This window comes from Stigmatopora argus, chromosome 16 (assembly GCF_051989625.1).
Source record: "Stigmatopora argus isolate UIUO_Sarg chromosome 16, RoL_Sarg_1.0, whole genome shotgun sequence".
Classification (NCBI taxonomy): domain Eukaryota; kingdom Metazoa; phylum Chordata; class Actinopteri; order Syngnathiformes; family Syngnathidae; genus Stigmatopora; species Stigmatopora argus.
In genome coordinates this window covers 12,717,531-12,735,619 of record NC_135402.1, presented here as the reverse complement: position 1 = coordinate 12,735,619, position 18,089 = coordinate 12,717,531, and the positions used below count along the sequence as shown (strand labels likewise).

Here is an 18,089-nt window from a genome sequence, read left to right as displayed (position 1 = left end):
ACATGGTATTGTCAATTGAAATGTAGTCAATGTTCAAGGAAGTCTAAAAGGTATTGCAACATAACATGTCTACATGATATGTTTGTCCACTCTGTGTATCATCTATTGCCCTAAAATTCAAACGCATAACTCCCAACTGCACGACACTCGACACGCTCGTACCTGAAGATTTCTCTATCCGGTTTTGAACAAAACAATCGTGAAACGAAGAAAAAAAGGTAAGATTTCTGATTTTCGTCAGCGGGAAATTTTAGGTGCGCACTATATTCGAGTACTGCGTTTTTCCAGATTTTTTTGGCCCAAAATTACCTGCGTGTTATTTTCGAGTGCGCGTTATATTCGAGTAATTACGGTAAATGTTCAATGTAATGTTGTTTTTAATTGTGTGCATGTGTTTGTGTACTCTGTCTCTGTTGCCTAACGTGAGCTTCCTGACACTTGTGTACCTGCGCTTCAACATGAATAAATTGTGCATGTTTGTTATTCATTTTAATGGCTTATTGAATCAGTTTATCATGATTTTTTGTGTCTTCACACTTTTCCTAGAAAATTGGGACACTTTTATCATTTTTTTAGGGTTTAGTTGGTAGTTTTTTGAGGACTGTGGAACAAACTACAAAATTTACATATAAGGTACTGCTTTACTAAGGACATTTTAAATTTATGAAAAAAGTTCTGGAACTAATTAATTTCGTAAGTAGAGGTACCATTGTATATTAGCGGATGCAGCGGATATTGACACTACATACTATCAGAGGTCCTGGCTGCCCATGTAGAGTTGATAGACTTTTGTGTTCAAATGATGTTATTTGAGGTTGAAAATGTGCAGAATTATAAGCAAGACATGTAGGAGGCGACGGCGATTGTGTTCAGTTCATTTTCTATGAAAGTACCGCGACGAGGCAAAAATCGCCTCTCTTGCAGCGAGGTGACACATGACAAACAGTGCATGTGAGGGCCTGCGACACAAATAAAGAGAATAGGAGTGTTCTATTTCTGTCACCTATCACTACAGCCAATCAGCAATGGGTTTGTTGATCGACAAATTACCTGCGAGGACACTGGCCATCCTGGATATCATGTCTATGTTCCAAACGTTGTCAACAAAGAGCACATAATTTTAGTCGTGTGCGACCAGCACATACTTCATAATACATCACGGCATGTTTTCCAGGATAAAACAAACAAACAAACAAAACCATGGGATAAAAATATCGTTGGTATTCTACATTGATGTTGACCATCCTAGCTTTTCAAAAACTTCTGCCTGAGCGTAGTTTCGATAAAAAAATATATCTGTTCCCTTCAAATACATAGCCAATGAGAGACAAGCTATGACACACAAGCAGAGCATGGTACCTGCGGTTGTCGCTTGCTATGCAGTCGCATCGCACCCTGATTGTTCGATTTCAGTATGTTTTGCCCAAAAGGTTAATCACGTGCAGAAAAAACAGCCATATTAAAAAGACCATCAGAGAAAACGAGAGGACACCGTCCGTGCACACGGGAATGTCAGTTGACGTCGAAGGTGGGAATGTTTGGGTCCTAGGCTTAGCAGAAAGGCTGCCGGATGAGCGCAGCAACGTGTTTCAAGACTCAGGGGCAAAACCCTCTACTAATCTGAGGGAAAACAAATGCACTAGGTTAAAAGAGAAAAGGCCACTCTTAGATAAATAAAGATGCCAGATGAACAAAAGCAGGCAGAGTGCGATGAAAAGTTCAACTAAAGTTTTTGCACTCACCTTGACAGGATCCAAGGACTTCTTCGAAACCTGGCTGGCACACACACTTGCCTATGGGAACCAGCCATTCTCCTTCCGTGCTGCAATGCATTCTGGGAGGCTCGTATAAAGGCAGAGAGTTGTTGATGCACCGACCCACAACCTCCACCAGTTGCGAGGCGTCCGATCCAGGGATTGTATCAGAGAACTCGGCTAGGCTCTTCACAAGAAATGGGCAACGTTTGTAGAAAACTCGCACTGAAACAAGAGCAATGCAGGCTCCCAAATCCTGAAAGGCCAAGAAGAAGCCTTTCCGAGTCAAAGGGCCTAAATCACGAACCTCCGTGTTAAGCTTCATGACCCTGTCCCCAAGATCGAGCTCAGTGAAGCTCTCGTCTGCAGCTATGGTGTCAATTTTGATGTACTGGCTCTCCTTCAATGCCCTGTCTTCCTCTTCTGTTATTTCGCCCCCCATTTCTCCATCCTCCAATTCGGTCCCATCCGTTTCATAGTAATACATGTTAAAGGTCTCCTTGCAAGTTCCAACGCCACCAGGGAGGCTGGTGCAGTCTCTCAGGGTGAATTTCAGCTCGATGTATACCCGATGTGCTCCCTCCGTCAGTATCCAGTTGGTGTGAAGCCAGTTGTTCTGGTTTTGCTCCATGACACGACACACTTGATAGGTATGGATTGGAGCATAATCTTCATCTACTTCACCGATTTCTTCCCACTTTTGCAGGAAAAAATAAAACGAAAAACAAAATCTGAGTTAATGCTGAGTTGCTCAAGACAGATTTTACAGAGCTAACTTAATTTTTGGCAGAATTGCGCCGTTAAAAACCATACACCATAAATTATTTCTATACCTATCTCATATATGTATATGTGTATATGTATATGTGAATATATATATATATATATATATATATATATATATATCATATTTACTCGCATATAAGCCGTATTTGTCGATGATGACTGAATCGAGGGTACGGCTTATATGTGCATAACAAGATGACACGCACGAAACTGCAAGGTGACAAAGACAAAACGCCATAATCCAAGACAATGCGGCCGATACGGTCATTTATTTCAAAATAGAGAAAGGATAAACAGGTAAAACGCTAAACAAAATTTATTTTGACGTCTATGAATGAAATTCAAGAAAAAAAAATGTATCTTGCATAAAAGGTGAAAAAATTAACTTGTGCCTGCCAGATGCGAGTAACTTGGATACAGTGGTACCTTGAGATACGAGCTCAATGCGTTCCGGGACTGAGCTCGTATGTTGATTTACTCGTATCTCACATCAACGTTTCCCATAGAAATGAACTAAAAACAAATTAATTAGTTCCAACCCTCTGAAAAAACACCAAAAACTGGATATTGGATTAGAAAAACATTTTTATTTGTTCTAATTCTATTAACAGAGTAACACATAACTAGTGGATATGATGTTTAATAGTACTAGAGACTTTTTGCACGGCAACGCGCTCGTAACATAACGTAAACAAATTTAAATGAACTTGGATTACGATGCAGACACTAAAAAATAAGTTTAATCTAACCTTAATTCTAATTTTGTTTTAAATTTTGATAGCTTTCTTCTCCCGGGTTGGCTCTATTTGCCCCACCTACACCCTGACTTTCAGCTCCAGCTAAAAGGAACGTATCGAGGGTTGTTTGCTTTTGTCTTCCCTTCAAAATATTCCGAAAATGATAACACAAATGTCCTCACAATAGGATAACGCACGACCACGAGAAGTAGAATACTCCTCTTGTATTAGCGATCAAGATCCGCCATTCTGCACTGACTAACGGGAAAAAAAACACTGAAAAAAAATGCAACACTCCTCCCAGTGCTCGTAAAGACATTACACGACGGAGTTGCGGGGAGAATGACAGTCCCCATGATGTTCTTATGAGCAGCCTCTCGCGTCCGCTGCATGCTCGTATATCAAAATTTGTCTCGTATCTCAAGATAAATAATTGCTCGAAATTTTACTCGTTTCACAAATTGCTCGTATGTCGGGGCACTCGTATGTCGAGGTATTACTGTACATCTGTTCGTATCGTTTACCATGTCAGCACATCCCAATAGTTGTTAAGGCTGATCGAAGGTCTTGCGGTCAATCATTAAAATATCAGCCTTGATACTTGCGTAATGTGTATCTCTTGCTATTATTGCACCAAGAAGCAATATGACCACCACAACATCTTAAACTTCTGGTAAGAAAATTGAAATTTCTGTCTTTAAAAAGGATTACACGACAACCTCCAGGACTGCACGGACTCTGTACTTTCTTACATAAAAAACTGCATTGACAACGTCACTACGGATAAACGAATACGGGTTTTTCCTAACCAAAAACCCTGGATGACCAATGAGACACAGGCACTCATCAAAGGCCGTAACTCCGCCTTTAGATCAGGGGACAAGATAAAATATAGCGCTGCCAGAGCTGAGCTGAAAAGAGGCATTAAAAAGGCCAAGGCAGCATATACCAAAAAAATTGAGGAGCACTTCACAGAAAATAACCCAAAGAAGATGTGGCAAGGCATACGACATATTACCAACTACAACAACAATAATATGTCTGTTAATGCAGATGCCTCACTAGCGGAGAAATTGAACCGTTTCTTTGCCCGCTTTGAGACTGACAAATCAGACCCAGTCTCAACACCCCCACCACCACCCGGCAGCAATACACTGACGTTCCGGGAACAGGAAGTGAGACTGGTAATGCGGTCCGTGAACACCAGGAAGGCTGCTGGCCCAGACGGAGTACCTGGGAAGGTGCTCAAAGCCTGTGCTGACCAGCTGGCTGGAGTCTTCACAAATATTTTCAATTGTTCCCTGCAACTATCCATCATTCCATCTTGTCTGAAATCTGCCACCATCATCCCTGTCCCCAAAAAGCCAACCATTGGCGGCATGAATGATTATAGGCCTGTTGCCCTCACGCCTGTGATCATGAAGTGCTTTGAAAAGTTGATAGCCCGCCATATCAGGAATACAATCTCTCCCTCAATTGACCCTCACCAGTTTGCTTATAGAGCAAACAGGTCCACTGATGATGCTATTGCCATTGCTCTTCATACAGCACTGAGCCACCTGGAACACCCTGGGAACTACGTTAGGATGCTCTTCATTGACTACAGCTCAGCCTTCAATACCATAAAACCGGACATTCTGACTGACAAACTCTCCCACCTTGGACTATCCTCTTCAATCTGCTGCTGGATAAAGGACTTCTTGACCAACCGCCCACAGACTGTTAGACTTGGTCCCCACCTCTCTTCCTCCATTACTCTTAGCACTGGCTCCCCTCAAGGCTGTGTACTGAGTCCTCTTCTGTACTCCCTGTACACCCACGACTGTACACCCACCCACCAGTCTAACACCATCATCAAATTCGCTGACGACACCACTGTGGTCGGACTCATCTCAGGAGGGGATGAGTCGGCTTACAGAGATGAGGTCAACAATTTGTCTTCGTGGGGCTCGGTGAACAATCTCACACTGAACACCACGAAAACTAAAGAAATCATCCTGGACTTTCGCAAACACGGCACAGATCTGGCCCCACTCCTCATAAATGGAGTATGTGTAGACAGGGTCCAGTCCTTTAAATTCCTGGGGGTCCACGTCACGGACAAGCTCTCATGGTCTACAAACACCACGGCAGTGGTGAAGAAGGCTCAGACACGACTCCATTTCCTCAGGGTACTTAGGAAGAACAACTTGGGCACCAATCTTCTGAGAACCTTCTATAGAACCACTGTAGAGAGCATCCTGGCGTACGGCATCACAGTGTGGTACGCTGGAAGCACGGCGGCAGACAAAAAGGCCATGCAGAAAGTGATTAACACTGCCCAGAGGATTGTCGGCTGCTCTCTGCCCTCACTTGAAGACATTGCCAGCCCTCGTTACCTCAGCAGAGCCAAGAACATCATAGGGGACCCTTACCACCCTGGTCACAATCTGTTCCAGCTGCTGCCCTCTGGCAGACGCTATAGGTCCCACAAAGCACGGACAAATAGGCTTAAGGACAGTTTTTTCCCCACATCCATCAGGAATCTAAACTCGCGCTAACATAACACACATTCCCCTCTGCGGTATATGAACAGATGTTTGGTTGGTGATCTGCCTCCTACTAGCTGACTGAGGAAAGGTAAGTGGAAGACAGTGAAAGGTAAGCGCGAGGTAAGCGACCTGTATCCTCAACAGCGGAATGACAAATTACAAGTCCGTAACTTACACTTATTAGGTCTTTTGCCGATTAAACGTAGCTTATGGAGAAGCACCATCAATTTCGTCACACGCAGTTTCTGCGTGTGATGACAAGTAGGCTTTTGTGTTGTGATAATGACGACAGGGCCTATGTCCGATTATTATTATTATTATTATTAGGGTCTCATAAAGATCTTTTTTTCTCCAAATTGAATAATTTGATATTTTGCATTTTGCACAAAGATATAAAAGGAGCTGAAGAATCATCTGTGTGCCTTCGTTTCACTCTCACCGGAGTATCTGGGTAGATGAGGTGTCCCACCGCTATCAAAGAACATCGCAACGCTAAGCTAACTCGGTAATATTGATTATTTTTCCTTTTATTTCTTGTTCGAAAGTGACAACTATTGGAGATTACTCCAATAGTTGTCACTTTCGATGGTTAATATTAATGAACCATCGAAATAATTGAGATATTTTGACAGAAGCAATATGGCTGCCACATCTTAAACTTCTGGTAAGAAAATTGTAATTTCTGTCATTAGAAAGCATTAGGTTCTCATCAAGATAGACATATTTCTTCTTTCAAATTGAATAATTTGATATTTTGCATTTACAAAGAGAGGCATATTAACTTCATTATGATATTGACCCTAATAATGTGCTTTTGATTCAGAAATCTCATAAATACCACATATGATGATTTTTCTTAACATTTTCCCTTTAAAGTAACAAATGTGTACTCCCTATTAAAACCATGAATATGGAGGTGAAAATTGTGAATCAGGGGGCAGCTTATACGCGAGAAATTGTAAAAATCAACGATTTTAAGGCAATTTTAAGGGTGCGGTTTATAAGCGGGGCGGCTTATATCCAAGTAAATATGGTGTGTGTATTTTTTTTTTCTTCGCCACAGCCATCAGGGCTCTGAACTTGCATTAGCAGGACATACAATCCCTTCTGTGTAATAACTTCGGGGTGTGCAATAACAATGTGCAATATCTTAGATTGTGCAATATTTTAGAATTTACCTTTCGGACGTGACTTTTTATATTTTTATATTACTTATTTATGTTTTTGCTGGGAAAACGCACTTTGTGGAGTACCACCACCAATTTCGTTATACGCAGCTGTGTATAATGACAATAAAGGCTTTTGATTTGATATATAAATACAGTTGTGGTCAAAGGTTTACATACACTTGTGAAGAACATAATGTCCTGGCTCGCTTGAGTTTCCAGTTATTTCTACAACTCTGATTTTTCTCTGATAGAGTGATTGGAACATTTACTTCTTTGTCACAAAAACATTCATGAAGTTTGGTTCTTTTATGACTTTATTATGGGTTAACAGAAAAAGTGATCAAATCTGCTGGGTCAAAAATATACATAGAGCAACACAAATTAGCAATTTTGGTGACTTAGAAAGTTGTGTCAGTGAAATGAGCTTCATAGCATGGCCTCTTAACTTCTTGTGAGTGATTAAGAGTGACTACAGCAGGTGACTTCTCTGAGGCCATTTAAATAGGGCTGATTGGATGCAAACGCCCACAAACGCTACAATGGGAAAGTCAAAGGAGCTCAGCATGGATCTGAAAAAGCGAATCCTTGACTTGAACAAGTCAGGAAAGTCACTTGGAGCCATTTCAAAGCAGCTGCACATCCCAAGAGCAACAGTGCAAACATTTGTTTGTAAGTATAAAGTGCATGGCACTGTTTTATCACTGCCACGATCAGGAAGAAAACGCAAGCTATCACCTGCTGCTGAGAGAAAATTGGTCAGGAGGGTGAAGATTCAACCGAGAATCACCAAAAAGCAGATCTGCCAAGAATTAGAAGCTACTGGAACACAGGTGTCAGTGTCCACAGTCAAGCGTGTTTTGCATCTCCATGGACTGAGAGGCTGCCGTGCAAGAAGGAAGCCCTTGCTCCAAAAGAGGCACCTTAAGGCTCGATTGAAGTTTGCTGCTGATCACATGGAGACATAAGACCTTCTGGAGGAAAGTTCTGTGGTCAGACGAAACAAAAATCGAGCTGTTTGGCCACAATGCCCAGCAATATGTTTGGAGGAGAAAAGGTGAGGCCTTTAACCCCAAGTACACCATGCCTACCGTCAAGCACGGTGGTGGTAGTATTATGCTGTGGGGCTGTTTTGCTGCCAATGGAACTGGTGCTTTACAGAGAGTAAATGGGATAATGAAGGAGGATTACCTTCAAATTCTTCAAGATAACCTAAAGTCATCAGCCTGAAAATTGGGTCTTGGGCGCAGTTGGGTGTTCCAACAGGACAATGACCCCAAACACACATCAAAAGTGGTAATGGATGGCTAAATCAGGCTAGAATTAAGGTCTTCGAATGGCCTTCCCAAAGTCCTGACTTAAACCTCATTGAGAACTTGTGGACAATGCTGAAGAAACAAATCCAGGTCAGAAAACCATCAAATTTAACTGAACTGCATCAATTCTGTCAAGAGGAGTGGTCAAAGATTCAACCAGAAGCTTGCCAGAAGCTTGTGGATGGCTACCAAAAGCACCTAATTCAAGTGAAAATGGCCAAGGGACATGTTACCAAATATAAGCACTGCTGCATGTATATTTTTGACCCAGCAGATTCCATCACTTTTTTCTGTTCACCCATAATAAAGTCCGAAAAGAACCAAACTTCATGAATGTTTTTTGTGACAAAGAAGTATCTGTTTCAATCACTCAATCACAGAAAACACTTCGTCGACGGACAATTCGTCGCCGGATACTTCGTCGCCAGACAGTTCGCCTAACCTTAACCACTAACCTTAACCACTATTAAAGAAGACAAAGGAAATTCACATATTCTTTATTAAAGAAAATAAAACAGCAAAAACTCGCACAACAACACAAACACATTAACATTTGGGCGTGTGCGTACTAAATGGGCTCATCTCTAAACACACTACGCACGAAACGGGGTTCCTATGTTGAGCGCTCCATTTTTAAAATAAAAGGCAATAAATAAAATTATTTTATTAAAAGTTTTATTAAAAAGAAGACAAAGGAAATTCACATATTCTTTATTAAAGAAAATAAAACAGCAAAAACTCGCTTGACAACACAAACTAATTAACATTTGGGCGTGTGCGTACTAAATGGGCTCGTCTCTAAACACACAACGCACGAAACGGGGTTCCTACGTTGAGTGCTCCATTTTTAAAATAAAAGGCAATAAATAAAATTATTTTATTAAACTTTTTATTAATAAGAAGACAAAGGAAATTCACATATTATTCGTCGTCTTCCTTCTTTTTTTTTTGCTTGGTATTCCCTTAAGTATCGTGTATACAGACTAGATTTCCGATGCGCGTTGTAAGGCAACGGAGCTAGACGTCGTCGCTTGTCGGCCATCTTAAGAACAGGCTCATTCGCTCCTATTAATAGAGTCAATAGAATTCTCTTTTTGAAAGGACAATAGATTGCTTGATTTAAAATCAAACGTGTGCGTCTATATCAAAGTCAGAGATGCAGTATTTTTGGCATACTTCATAACAAATATCAGCATCCATTCAGAATCGTAGCCACATCAATTCGCCATTAAAAACCAAAAAGTTAATAGTAATTTAGTGGAGTCACTCAGTGCCCGCAGAGGAACTGTCTCTAAACACACTACGCACGAAACGGGGTTCCTACGTTGAGCGCTCATTTTTAAAATAAAAGGCAATAAATAAATTAATTTTATTACAAATTTTATTAAAAAGAAGACAAAGGAAATTTGGTTCCTCGGGGGGCACTGAGTGACTTCACTAAATTACTATTAACATTTTGGTTTTTAATCGCAAATTGATGTGGCTACGATTCTGACTGGATGCTGATATTTGTTATGAAGTATGCCAAAAATACTGCATCTCTGACTTTGATATAGATGCACACGTTTGATTTTAAATCAAGCAATCTATTGTCCTTTCAAAGAGCAAATTCTATTTTCGAAAAAAGGTGAACGTTTCAATTGAGACTAAACCTTCTTACAAAGGGTTAAAACAAACGACCAGACGAGGTAAAATGCAATCGGATATAACAACTCGCTCAATCATCATTCTTTGGGGAAAGTGTTTTTACAAAAGAAAAAAAGTGTCCTGCTTGTAAAGAAAAGGAAAAATATTGAAACGGTGTCTATCCTGTTACGAAAGCAATGAATGACAAGCCAATTTTTCCACTGTGCTAACTGTACCTGTTTGAACCTTACAGGAATCTGAATCTGGGTGCGGACGATGAGACATGGTGTGCCTATTGTCCAAGGCAAACTGCGCCACTGATTCCACGTTTTGGCTTATGGTGGTGAAGTGGGGCAAATAAATTATATAACTCCTGTCAAAAAAAGAAATGAAGACTATGTGCTTTGGTTTCACTGTTTTTACCAGTGTCTGTTTTAGAGTGGAGGAGATACAATTGGTGGCTCGGAATTCCGGTGCGGCGGCTGGCCTCTCTCGACGACGTTGCCTCATCGAGGGATGGCGATCTGACTTATGGGTTGGTTTGCCAAATTGCAGCAGGAGTCTATTTTTCTTTGGGTTATGCCAAATAAAAATATGAATAGGATGACCAACATCCATTACAATGTCAAAAAAAAAGAAATTGGATTTGCAATGAAGGAACAGCTGGCAGCCACCAGTCTCATGACTTTCCAAGACCGCAAAGCGGTTGATATGCTTCTGGCGGTTGATGTGCTCTTCATGGAGCAGGGGGCGTAGGCAATGTTTGAAAATGTTGCACTCAACGACACGTCCCCCAATGGGTCCCTAACCAGAGCTGTTGAAAGCCTGCAGACCCTGAACCGGAAATGAAGAAGCACCCTGGAGTGGAACTGTCCACCTTCTGACAGACTGATGGGATAAGACCTTCGGCAAATGTAAAAAAATTGGCCTTCACCGAGGTGATATCAATGGCTGTTTTGGCTAATACTTTGACAATGTGTGGGTATTGTCCCCTGCTTACGCTTTTTGCTAGAATGACTTATGGTTAGTGAAATTGTTCTAACAAATTCCAAATTGCAAGAATTGTATCTGCTTATTAGACAGCCTACTGGTGATAACATTGATGTCCAGGATTATGCAAATTATGAAAATGAGTTGGACGAGAAGGATTTTTAGTCTTACATTATTATATATTTGCTTGCAATGAAGAACGCTTTGCTTCATTTAGGATTATTAGTCTTACATTATTATATATTTGCAATGAACGCTTTGCTTCACTTGGCCTAAGCAGCGGGAAGGTCACTCCTCTCTCCAGCTGGACTTCTCAACACTGTTGTTCACACCGCTCCCTTGGGAAGATCCGGAGGACTTTCAATTGTTTTGAGAACTGAGATGCATGTTGTAAATCTGATGTAATAAACAGCAAGAGAGATGCGTCGAACGGCAGAATGAATTTTGGACGAAGACGCGTCAGGTTCGATTTCTCTCTTGCAAGAACACCACAGATGAGTCTCATGTCTCTTTTATTTGTGCGTGCATCTGGGAATACATGTTGGTGAACCTATCACATAGGCTGAGCTTTCTTTCCAAATTATGCCCATTTTTCTCTTCATACAGCCAGAAATTGGATTTATTTCACCATTTTTGTCCTCATGTACACAGGCATAAATGGCTGATCAGAAAAAAAATCCATCATATTTCAAATGATTGGATTGGAAAATGAGGATCAGTCATATCGAAAATAGTTTACTTTTCTGGTTCAAACTACTCTTTTGTCCTAATTTTCTTGGACAATTCAGCTTCAGATCCAGGCTACCGCTTGGCATTGATGCTTAACTCTCCGCCATTTCTGTGAATGTGTATTTGTTTGTTAACTGCACTTTTTTCACCCCTCTGCTCTTATTGCTGGCTGGCATCTCCAGCTAAATCAGCAAGACAATCGAGTCTGAATTTTGTTCAAGCGCGCGTGCCAGTTTTTGCTCCAATGTATTTTCAAAAATGAACTTGTAGGGAAATTTTGGAGTGTGGTTGCAGTGATCAAATTTTCAACTTGAGCTAAAGTCTGTGGAGTTACATAATAACTGTTTGGCTCAAAAGCATTGACCGACTGTGAGTGAAACATGTGTTCTTTGTCCTAAGTTAAAACCTAACCTTGAACATTTCATATAAAAGTGGGACGACTGCCAATGCCTCCTTTAAATAGCAAGAGCTTTACATCTGTGTTTGTTCTACTAAGAGTGTCATCACCTTTTCTGACATTCTGGCATGGGTGGCGCTTTTAAGTTAAAATTAAACAATTTAAGAAAAACGGATGACAGCTTTTGAAGTAAGAAAAAAAATGCCAACAATAAATTTCAAAGTCAACAGAATTATTTCAATGTAAAAGTTGAAAACAGTCTGCAAAAATAGCACCTCTAATCACAGGTCTACTTAAGTGTCAACATTATTAAGTATGAAAGTGTAAATTAAGGAGTACCAGTCAAGGACAGAAAAGTAACCCATATTCGTAAGCGACGCTTTGAGACTGACAAATCGGATTCAATCTCAACACATCCACCACCTTGTAGCAGTACACCGAAGCTTCAGGAACATGAAGTGAGACAGGTACTGCGGACTGTGAACACCAGGAAGGCTGCTGGCCCTGACGGAGTACCTGGGAAGGTCCTCAAAGCCTGTGCTGACCAGCTGACTGGGGTTTTCACAAAGATTTTCAATTGTTCCCTGCAACAATCCATCATCCCACCCTGCCTGAAATCTGCCACCATCATCCCTGTCCCTAAAAAGCCAACCATTCATACAGTATCTCAGAAATACCACGTGATGATTTTTTTAAAGATTTTCCCTTCAAAGTAACACATTTGTACTCCCTATTAAAATCATGAACATGGAGGTGAAAATTGGGAATCAGGGGGGGCGGCTTATACGTGAGAAATTGTAAAATTAAAAAAATTCAAGGCAATTTTAAGGGTGTGGCTCATACGGGCGGGCGGCTTACATGCGAGTAAATACGGTATACCTTAAAACTAATCAGCGTAGGGATGGTCTATAAGTAAACAGGACAGGAGGAACTAACGGCTAATGAGCAGTCGGCGAATGACTTGTTCCGTGTTTCACTAGACTATGTGGAGATTTTATATGGTGGATAACTCATCTTGTGCTCATTTATAATCCATACATAAACAACACAACATAACATACTCACCCCACTTTTCGGGTATGAGACCCATCCAAGGTCGCCAATCACGGAGTGAGAATCCAGCAAGTTAACTGTAAAATAAAAATCACAGTAAATTGAGACATTATATAAGTAATCTAGCCATTCCAATCTCAATGCATGAGAAGGTAGAGCATCGTTTCCATGTGAATTTCACTTGCTGACAGAATGCAAATCTTCATTGCATGCAATTGTCCTACAGATCATGTTAAGAGGACCATCGATTTACATACATTAAAGCAGATAAAGAATGGCTCACACAGCTGTTAGAATCTTCCAATATCAGCGTCTTTTTTCAAAGCTGTCAAGCACAAGTAGCTGACCACATCATTTCAACAGAACCCATCTCATATCCCTCTAGGAAAGTCCATAGACAGTAATGCCTCGAATATCGCGGATAATGTAGACCAGACATGGCCAATATAATCTAAAATCCGCAAAGTAGGATCACCCCTATTATTGCTACCATATTACCTGTTTGTGCGCCTCTACAGAAATACAAGTACACAAGTGCAATTCTCAAGAAGTGTATTTATTGAATATTACATCTACAAACATATGAAAAGACTAATGTACTAATATCTAAATATAGTCTATAAAAATCGATGGAATCTTCAGGAGGTGTCAGAGCTTTTGCGAGATGTTTTCGGCGCACAAGGAAGATGTTGATGGGGAGTTGTGACCGGTGTTTCTTTTTTGGTACAAATATGCTTTTGTCAACGACATGAAACTGTCAAGACGATTGCCATATTTCATGGCTATGACCATGTTGTCATCAATCTCTGGGACACTTGGCTTCGAACAGTGAGCCATATTGAAAGTTTCTTGCCAATTTTTCAAAGTACTAAGACCACGTTCTACATCGTTATTGCCGTCATTGTTTGGGGAAAATTAAACTTTCCTTTTGCTTCTCCGCGCCGTCCAGCCGTCAATTACCCGTGCAGGGAGCTCTATTTTCAGATAAGAGCAAGGACGTCAGCATGCTGCCCGGACTTAAACTCAACTTCCACGTTGCTCCTCCGCGGCTTCCAACCATCTTCCGCCATTTTCTCATGTGCAAGCGGAAGTGTCTTCAGCGTGTATTTTGACATTTTTATGAACTTTTTTTATACTTAATATAAAAAAACGGAATGTACTGAATGTTGAAGCCACAAAGTGGTGAAGGATCGCTCGCAAGTCTTCAGAGTTCCTATTGCTTTATCCAGTGCGGTAAAAAAATGTGTCTACAGTGATTAAAGTGTCGTGAACACACCTAAAAGCACAATACTTTCAGAAAGGATATGGATTGCCTTTCAGTGTTGGAGGAACCTCATGCAGATGAGAAGATTCAGGAAGCCCACATAACTAGCAACATTTTAGTTTGACATGGGAATGCCTCACCTTTTTAGATATTTCTGTTAATATACAAACAATCCCAAGCACACCCCTTCCAAAAAAAAAACCTAAAAATCTGTTATTGTAACATTCTTAACTAAGTCATGTCACCAACATAACAGCTATGGTAAATAGCTCTTTTGAAGCACCAACGCTAACATTGGCTTGCGTGCCCAATCATCATGAATTTTGATCAATCATCTATTTATATATCTGGATCAATATATGAATTTAAGCACAATCAAATTGAAATCAATAAAAATGCAACAAATCGTGAAAATAATATTTGTGATGTGGACATCTTTTGGATGCCGATTTGTTAAGGAAAAAAATGATTTCCTTATATTTCACTCAGCAAGCTGTTTTGAACAGGAAAGAGGAATTTCAAACCACATTCTCATTTTCATAAATAACAGTAAGCAAGCCCACCAAGTTTAGTTCCTGTTTCACGATAACAGTGACAATTTGGCACACGGATGGTTTTATCATTTTATCAATATTTCCCTTTTTTCCCTTGGTTAATCTAACCCCATTGGAAACTAAAATAAAACTTTTTATTTTGTAAAAACACCACATTTAGACTGACACTTGATCACCATTTACGCAGTTAAAAAGCAGGAATAGCTTTTGCATCTAGTTCACAAATTTTAGTCCTGAACTTGGAATGAGAGGAAGCAGTTGCATTGCTGAAAATAGCCAAAATTGACAAGAATTACATGTGCGATGACTGGTTCGCACATTCATTTCATAGCTCAGTGCTCACAGGTTCAAATCTGCACTCCTCCTGTCCTCCTGTTTGGAGCTTACATCTTCTATCCGTGCCTTTGTGGGGTTTCTCTGGGCCTCTCAGATTCCAAAATCAAACATAAGAGGTTAACTCAAGACTTCCAATATTCTGTAGGTGTAAAAGTGTCTGTTTTTGGTGTCATGCATCTCTGGCTGCTGAGTTCACTTATTTCCCCACATTCCCTCAGAAAAACAGCGCCAGTAAAACCTGTAACCTGTTAATTTCCTAATTATATTTGGCTAAAACCTTTTTTATTCATGAGGGACTGTTTTTTTTTATGTTTGATTTCTGAGCGGGCGGCCCGGTGGAGCGAGTGGTTAGCGTGTCGGCCTCACAGCTCTGGGCTCCTGGGTTCAAATCCAAGGTCGGTCCACCTGCGTGGAGTTTGCACGTTCTCCCCAATCCTGCGTGGGTTTCCTCGGGGTACTCTGATTTCCTCCCACATTAAAAAAAACATGCATGGTGGGCTGATTAGACACTGTAAATTGCCCCTAGGTGATTGTGCGGTTGTCCTTCTCGTGCCCTGTGATTGGCTGGCCACCGATTCAGGGTGTCCCCCACCTCTGGCCCAGAGACAGCTGGGATTGGCTCCAGCACCCTCCGCGACCCTAATGAGGATAAAGCAGTTCAGAAATTATATGAGATGATTTTTGGGCCTACTGTTTTAAAATATCGACTCATAAGAAGTGATTTTTTTTGGAGGGGTGAGAAACTTAAGACTCAATGCCCCAAATATGTTGAGATTCACTTCATATATGAATAAAACGAACTACCAGGGGTGGGCAAACCGTTCCTTGAGGGCCCCTGTGGGTGCAGGTTTTTGTTCCAACCAATCCAGCACAGAAGTTTAACCAATGAGATTTCTGCAAAAAACAAAAGGCACCTGACTGCAATCCACTGACTGCACTTGTAGGACACCTGATTGGTGAAAAGGGTTCCCCTCTTACGGGTTGGAATGAAAAACCGCACCAACTGCAGCCCTTTGTGGAATAGTTTGCCCACTCCTGACTCTATAGTTTCTAAGTTTGATCTTTATGGCAGATTCATAAATAAAAAAAAAACCTGAAATATTAAGAACAGTGTTACCTCTACTTGAGAAATTAATTGGTTCCAGAAGTGGTTTCATAAAGTTGCTATTTCGCAAGCAGAAGCATATTCAGCATTGAATTTGCATAATTCATTCCACAATATTACTACCTTTAAAAAAATTATAAAAATGTACACATTTTGAATGAAAAATGTATGCAAATGAGAGAAAAAGAGAAACTAAGCTAAGAAATTATTTACTCAGCCATTAAAATGAATAAAAAATGCAAAGACATTTTTCCAACGGGCTGGAATTGTCAGTGGCAGCCGAGTAAACATCCGTGCACACGCATGTGACCTACAACTTAACAACTTAAAATTGTTACGCACACTCAGAAAAACAATTATTGTCACGAACGACCGGCTGGCCGCTACCCTGCACAGTGCTGGCTCTAGAGCACATGTGTCAAAGTGGCGGCCCGTAGGCCAAATCTGGCCCCACGCATCATTTTGTGTGGCCCGGGAAGGTAAATCATGAGTGCCGACTTTCTGTTTTAGGATCAAATTAAAATGAAGAATATAGATGTATGTTAAATTTCCTGATTTTCCCCCTTTTAAATCAATAATAGTAATTTTTTAATCATTTTTTTCTGTGTTTTAGTTCAAAAATCATTTTGTAAAATCTAAAAATATATATAAAAAAGCTAAAATAAACATTGTTTTAGATCTATAAAAACTGAATATTCAGGACTTTTAATTCAGTTCTTTTAATCCATTTATTTAAAAAAAATCTAAATATTATATCTAAAATGGTCCGGCCCACATGAAATCGAGTTGACGTGAACGCGGCCCGCGAACCAACCCGAGTCTGAGTCTGCTCTAGAGTGTCCACCCACAGCACACTTATCTCAGTTCCGGAATCATGGAACGCAACGTCATTATAGCGAGTAGGAGACCAAGGTGTTGGGAATAGCGAATCTTGCACAATAAAACAAAAACAAAAAACGATGCAGGTGTATTTAGGTACTGGGTGATGTTTGATTTGCTTAAGTTTTTTAAAACTTGGATTGTTTATTGTATCTTGGAACAAAAGGTTTTCCATCAAAGCTTTTCGTAACCTGAACATTTTGTATGTAGAACTGTTGTAAGTAGATGTATTAAATATATCGAAATCAGACAAATTAGAAGACACAGCCCAGACGCAACGCCTTTGAGCTCATGTTTGGAGATTAATTCATCAAAAATCTCAAAGGACCAATGCATCTACATCCCTCAAGTGTTCCCTCAAGTACATCCTACCAATTTGATTCCGACCCATCCACAAACAAAAATGCAATTTTATAAAACGTAAAAACTTGTGCCCGCTTCTGGTTGGGCTACACACAGATGGCTAAACCCTAGTGAATGAATGGGTGAACATTTTGTGTGATTTCCTATTTCTATTATCTTGCTATTGAACATTTTTAAGGTTCTTCTTTTGCAAAATGGAAATTACATAAAGTGCACAAAGGTCATTTTTATATTGCAGACTATACTGATAACACTGACAAACATGGATGAAAGCAGCATGTGTTGACACATCATGCACTACGAACGGCAACTGAGACGTGAGGGCAGGATTCAATTGACCTTATCACTGATACCTCACTAGTCATAATGTCGAACCTTGGCTCACATGTATGCACTCAGATAATAAAAGGGAATGTTCCAATCTCATCCTGCTGTATCATTTATTATTTTGAAAATTGTAAGGTGTATTACGTTTGAGGGGACGTTTGATTCCGTTTGATGTT

At 40.4% G+C, this 18,089-nt stretch overlaps 1 protein-coding gene across 5 annotated transcripts in view; it reads right to left on the bottom strand.

Annotated features, from left to right (window-relative positions):
• The window catches only part of LOC144091218 (ephrin type-A receptor 5-like), a 111,592-nt gene that overhangs the window by 80,935 nt on the left and 12,568 nt on the right, over nt 1–18,089 (bottom strand). For all 5 annotated transcript variants that reach the window (XM_077623383.1, XM_077623381.1, XM_077623382.1 and 2 more), the window contains 2 exons: nt 13,098–13,162; nt 1,743–2,451 (listed from right to left, as the gene is read on the bottom strand). In XM_077623383.1, coding sequence (XP_077479509.1) covers nt 1,743–2,451; nt 13,098–13,162 — 774 coding nt within the window. The remainder of the gene's footprint in view (nt 1–1,742; nt 2,452–13,097; nt 13,163–18,089) is intronic.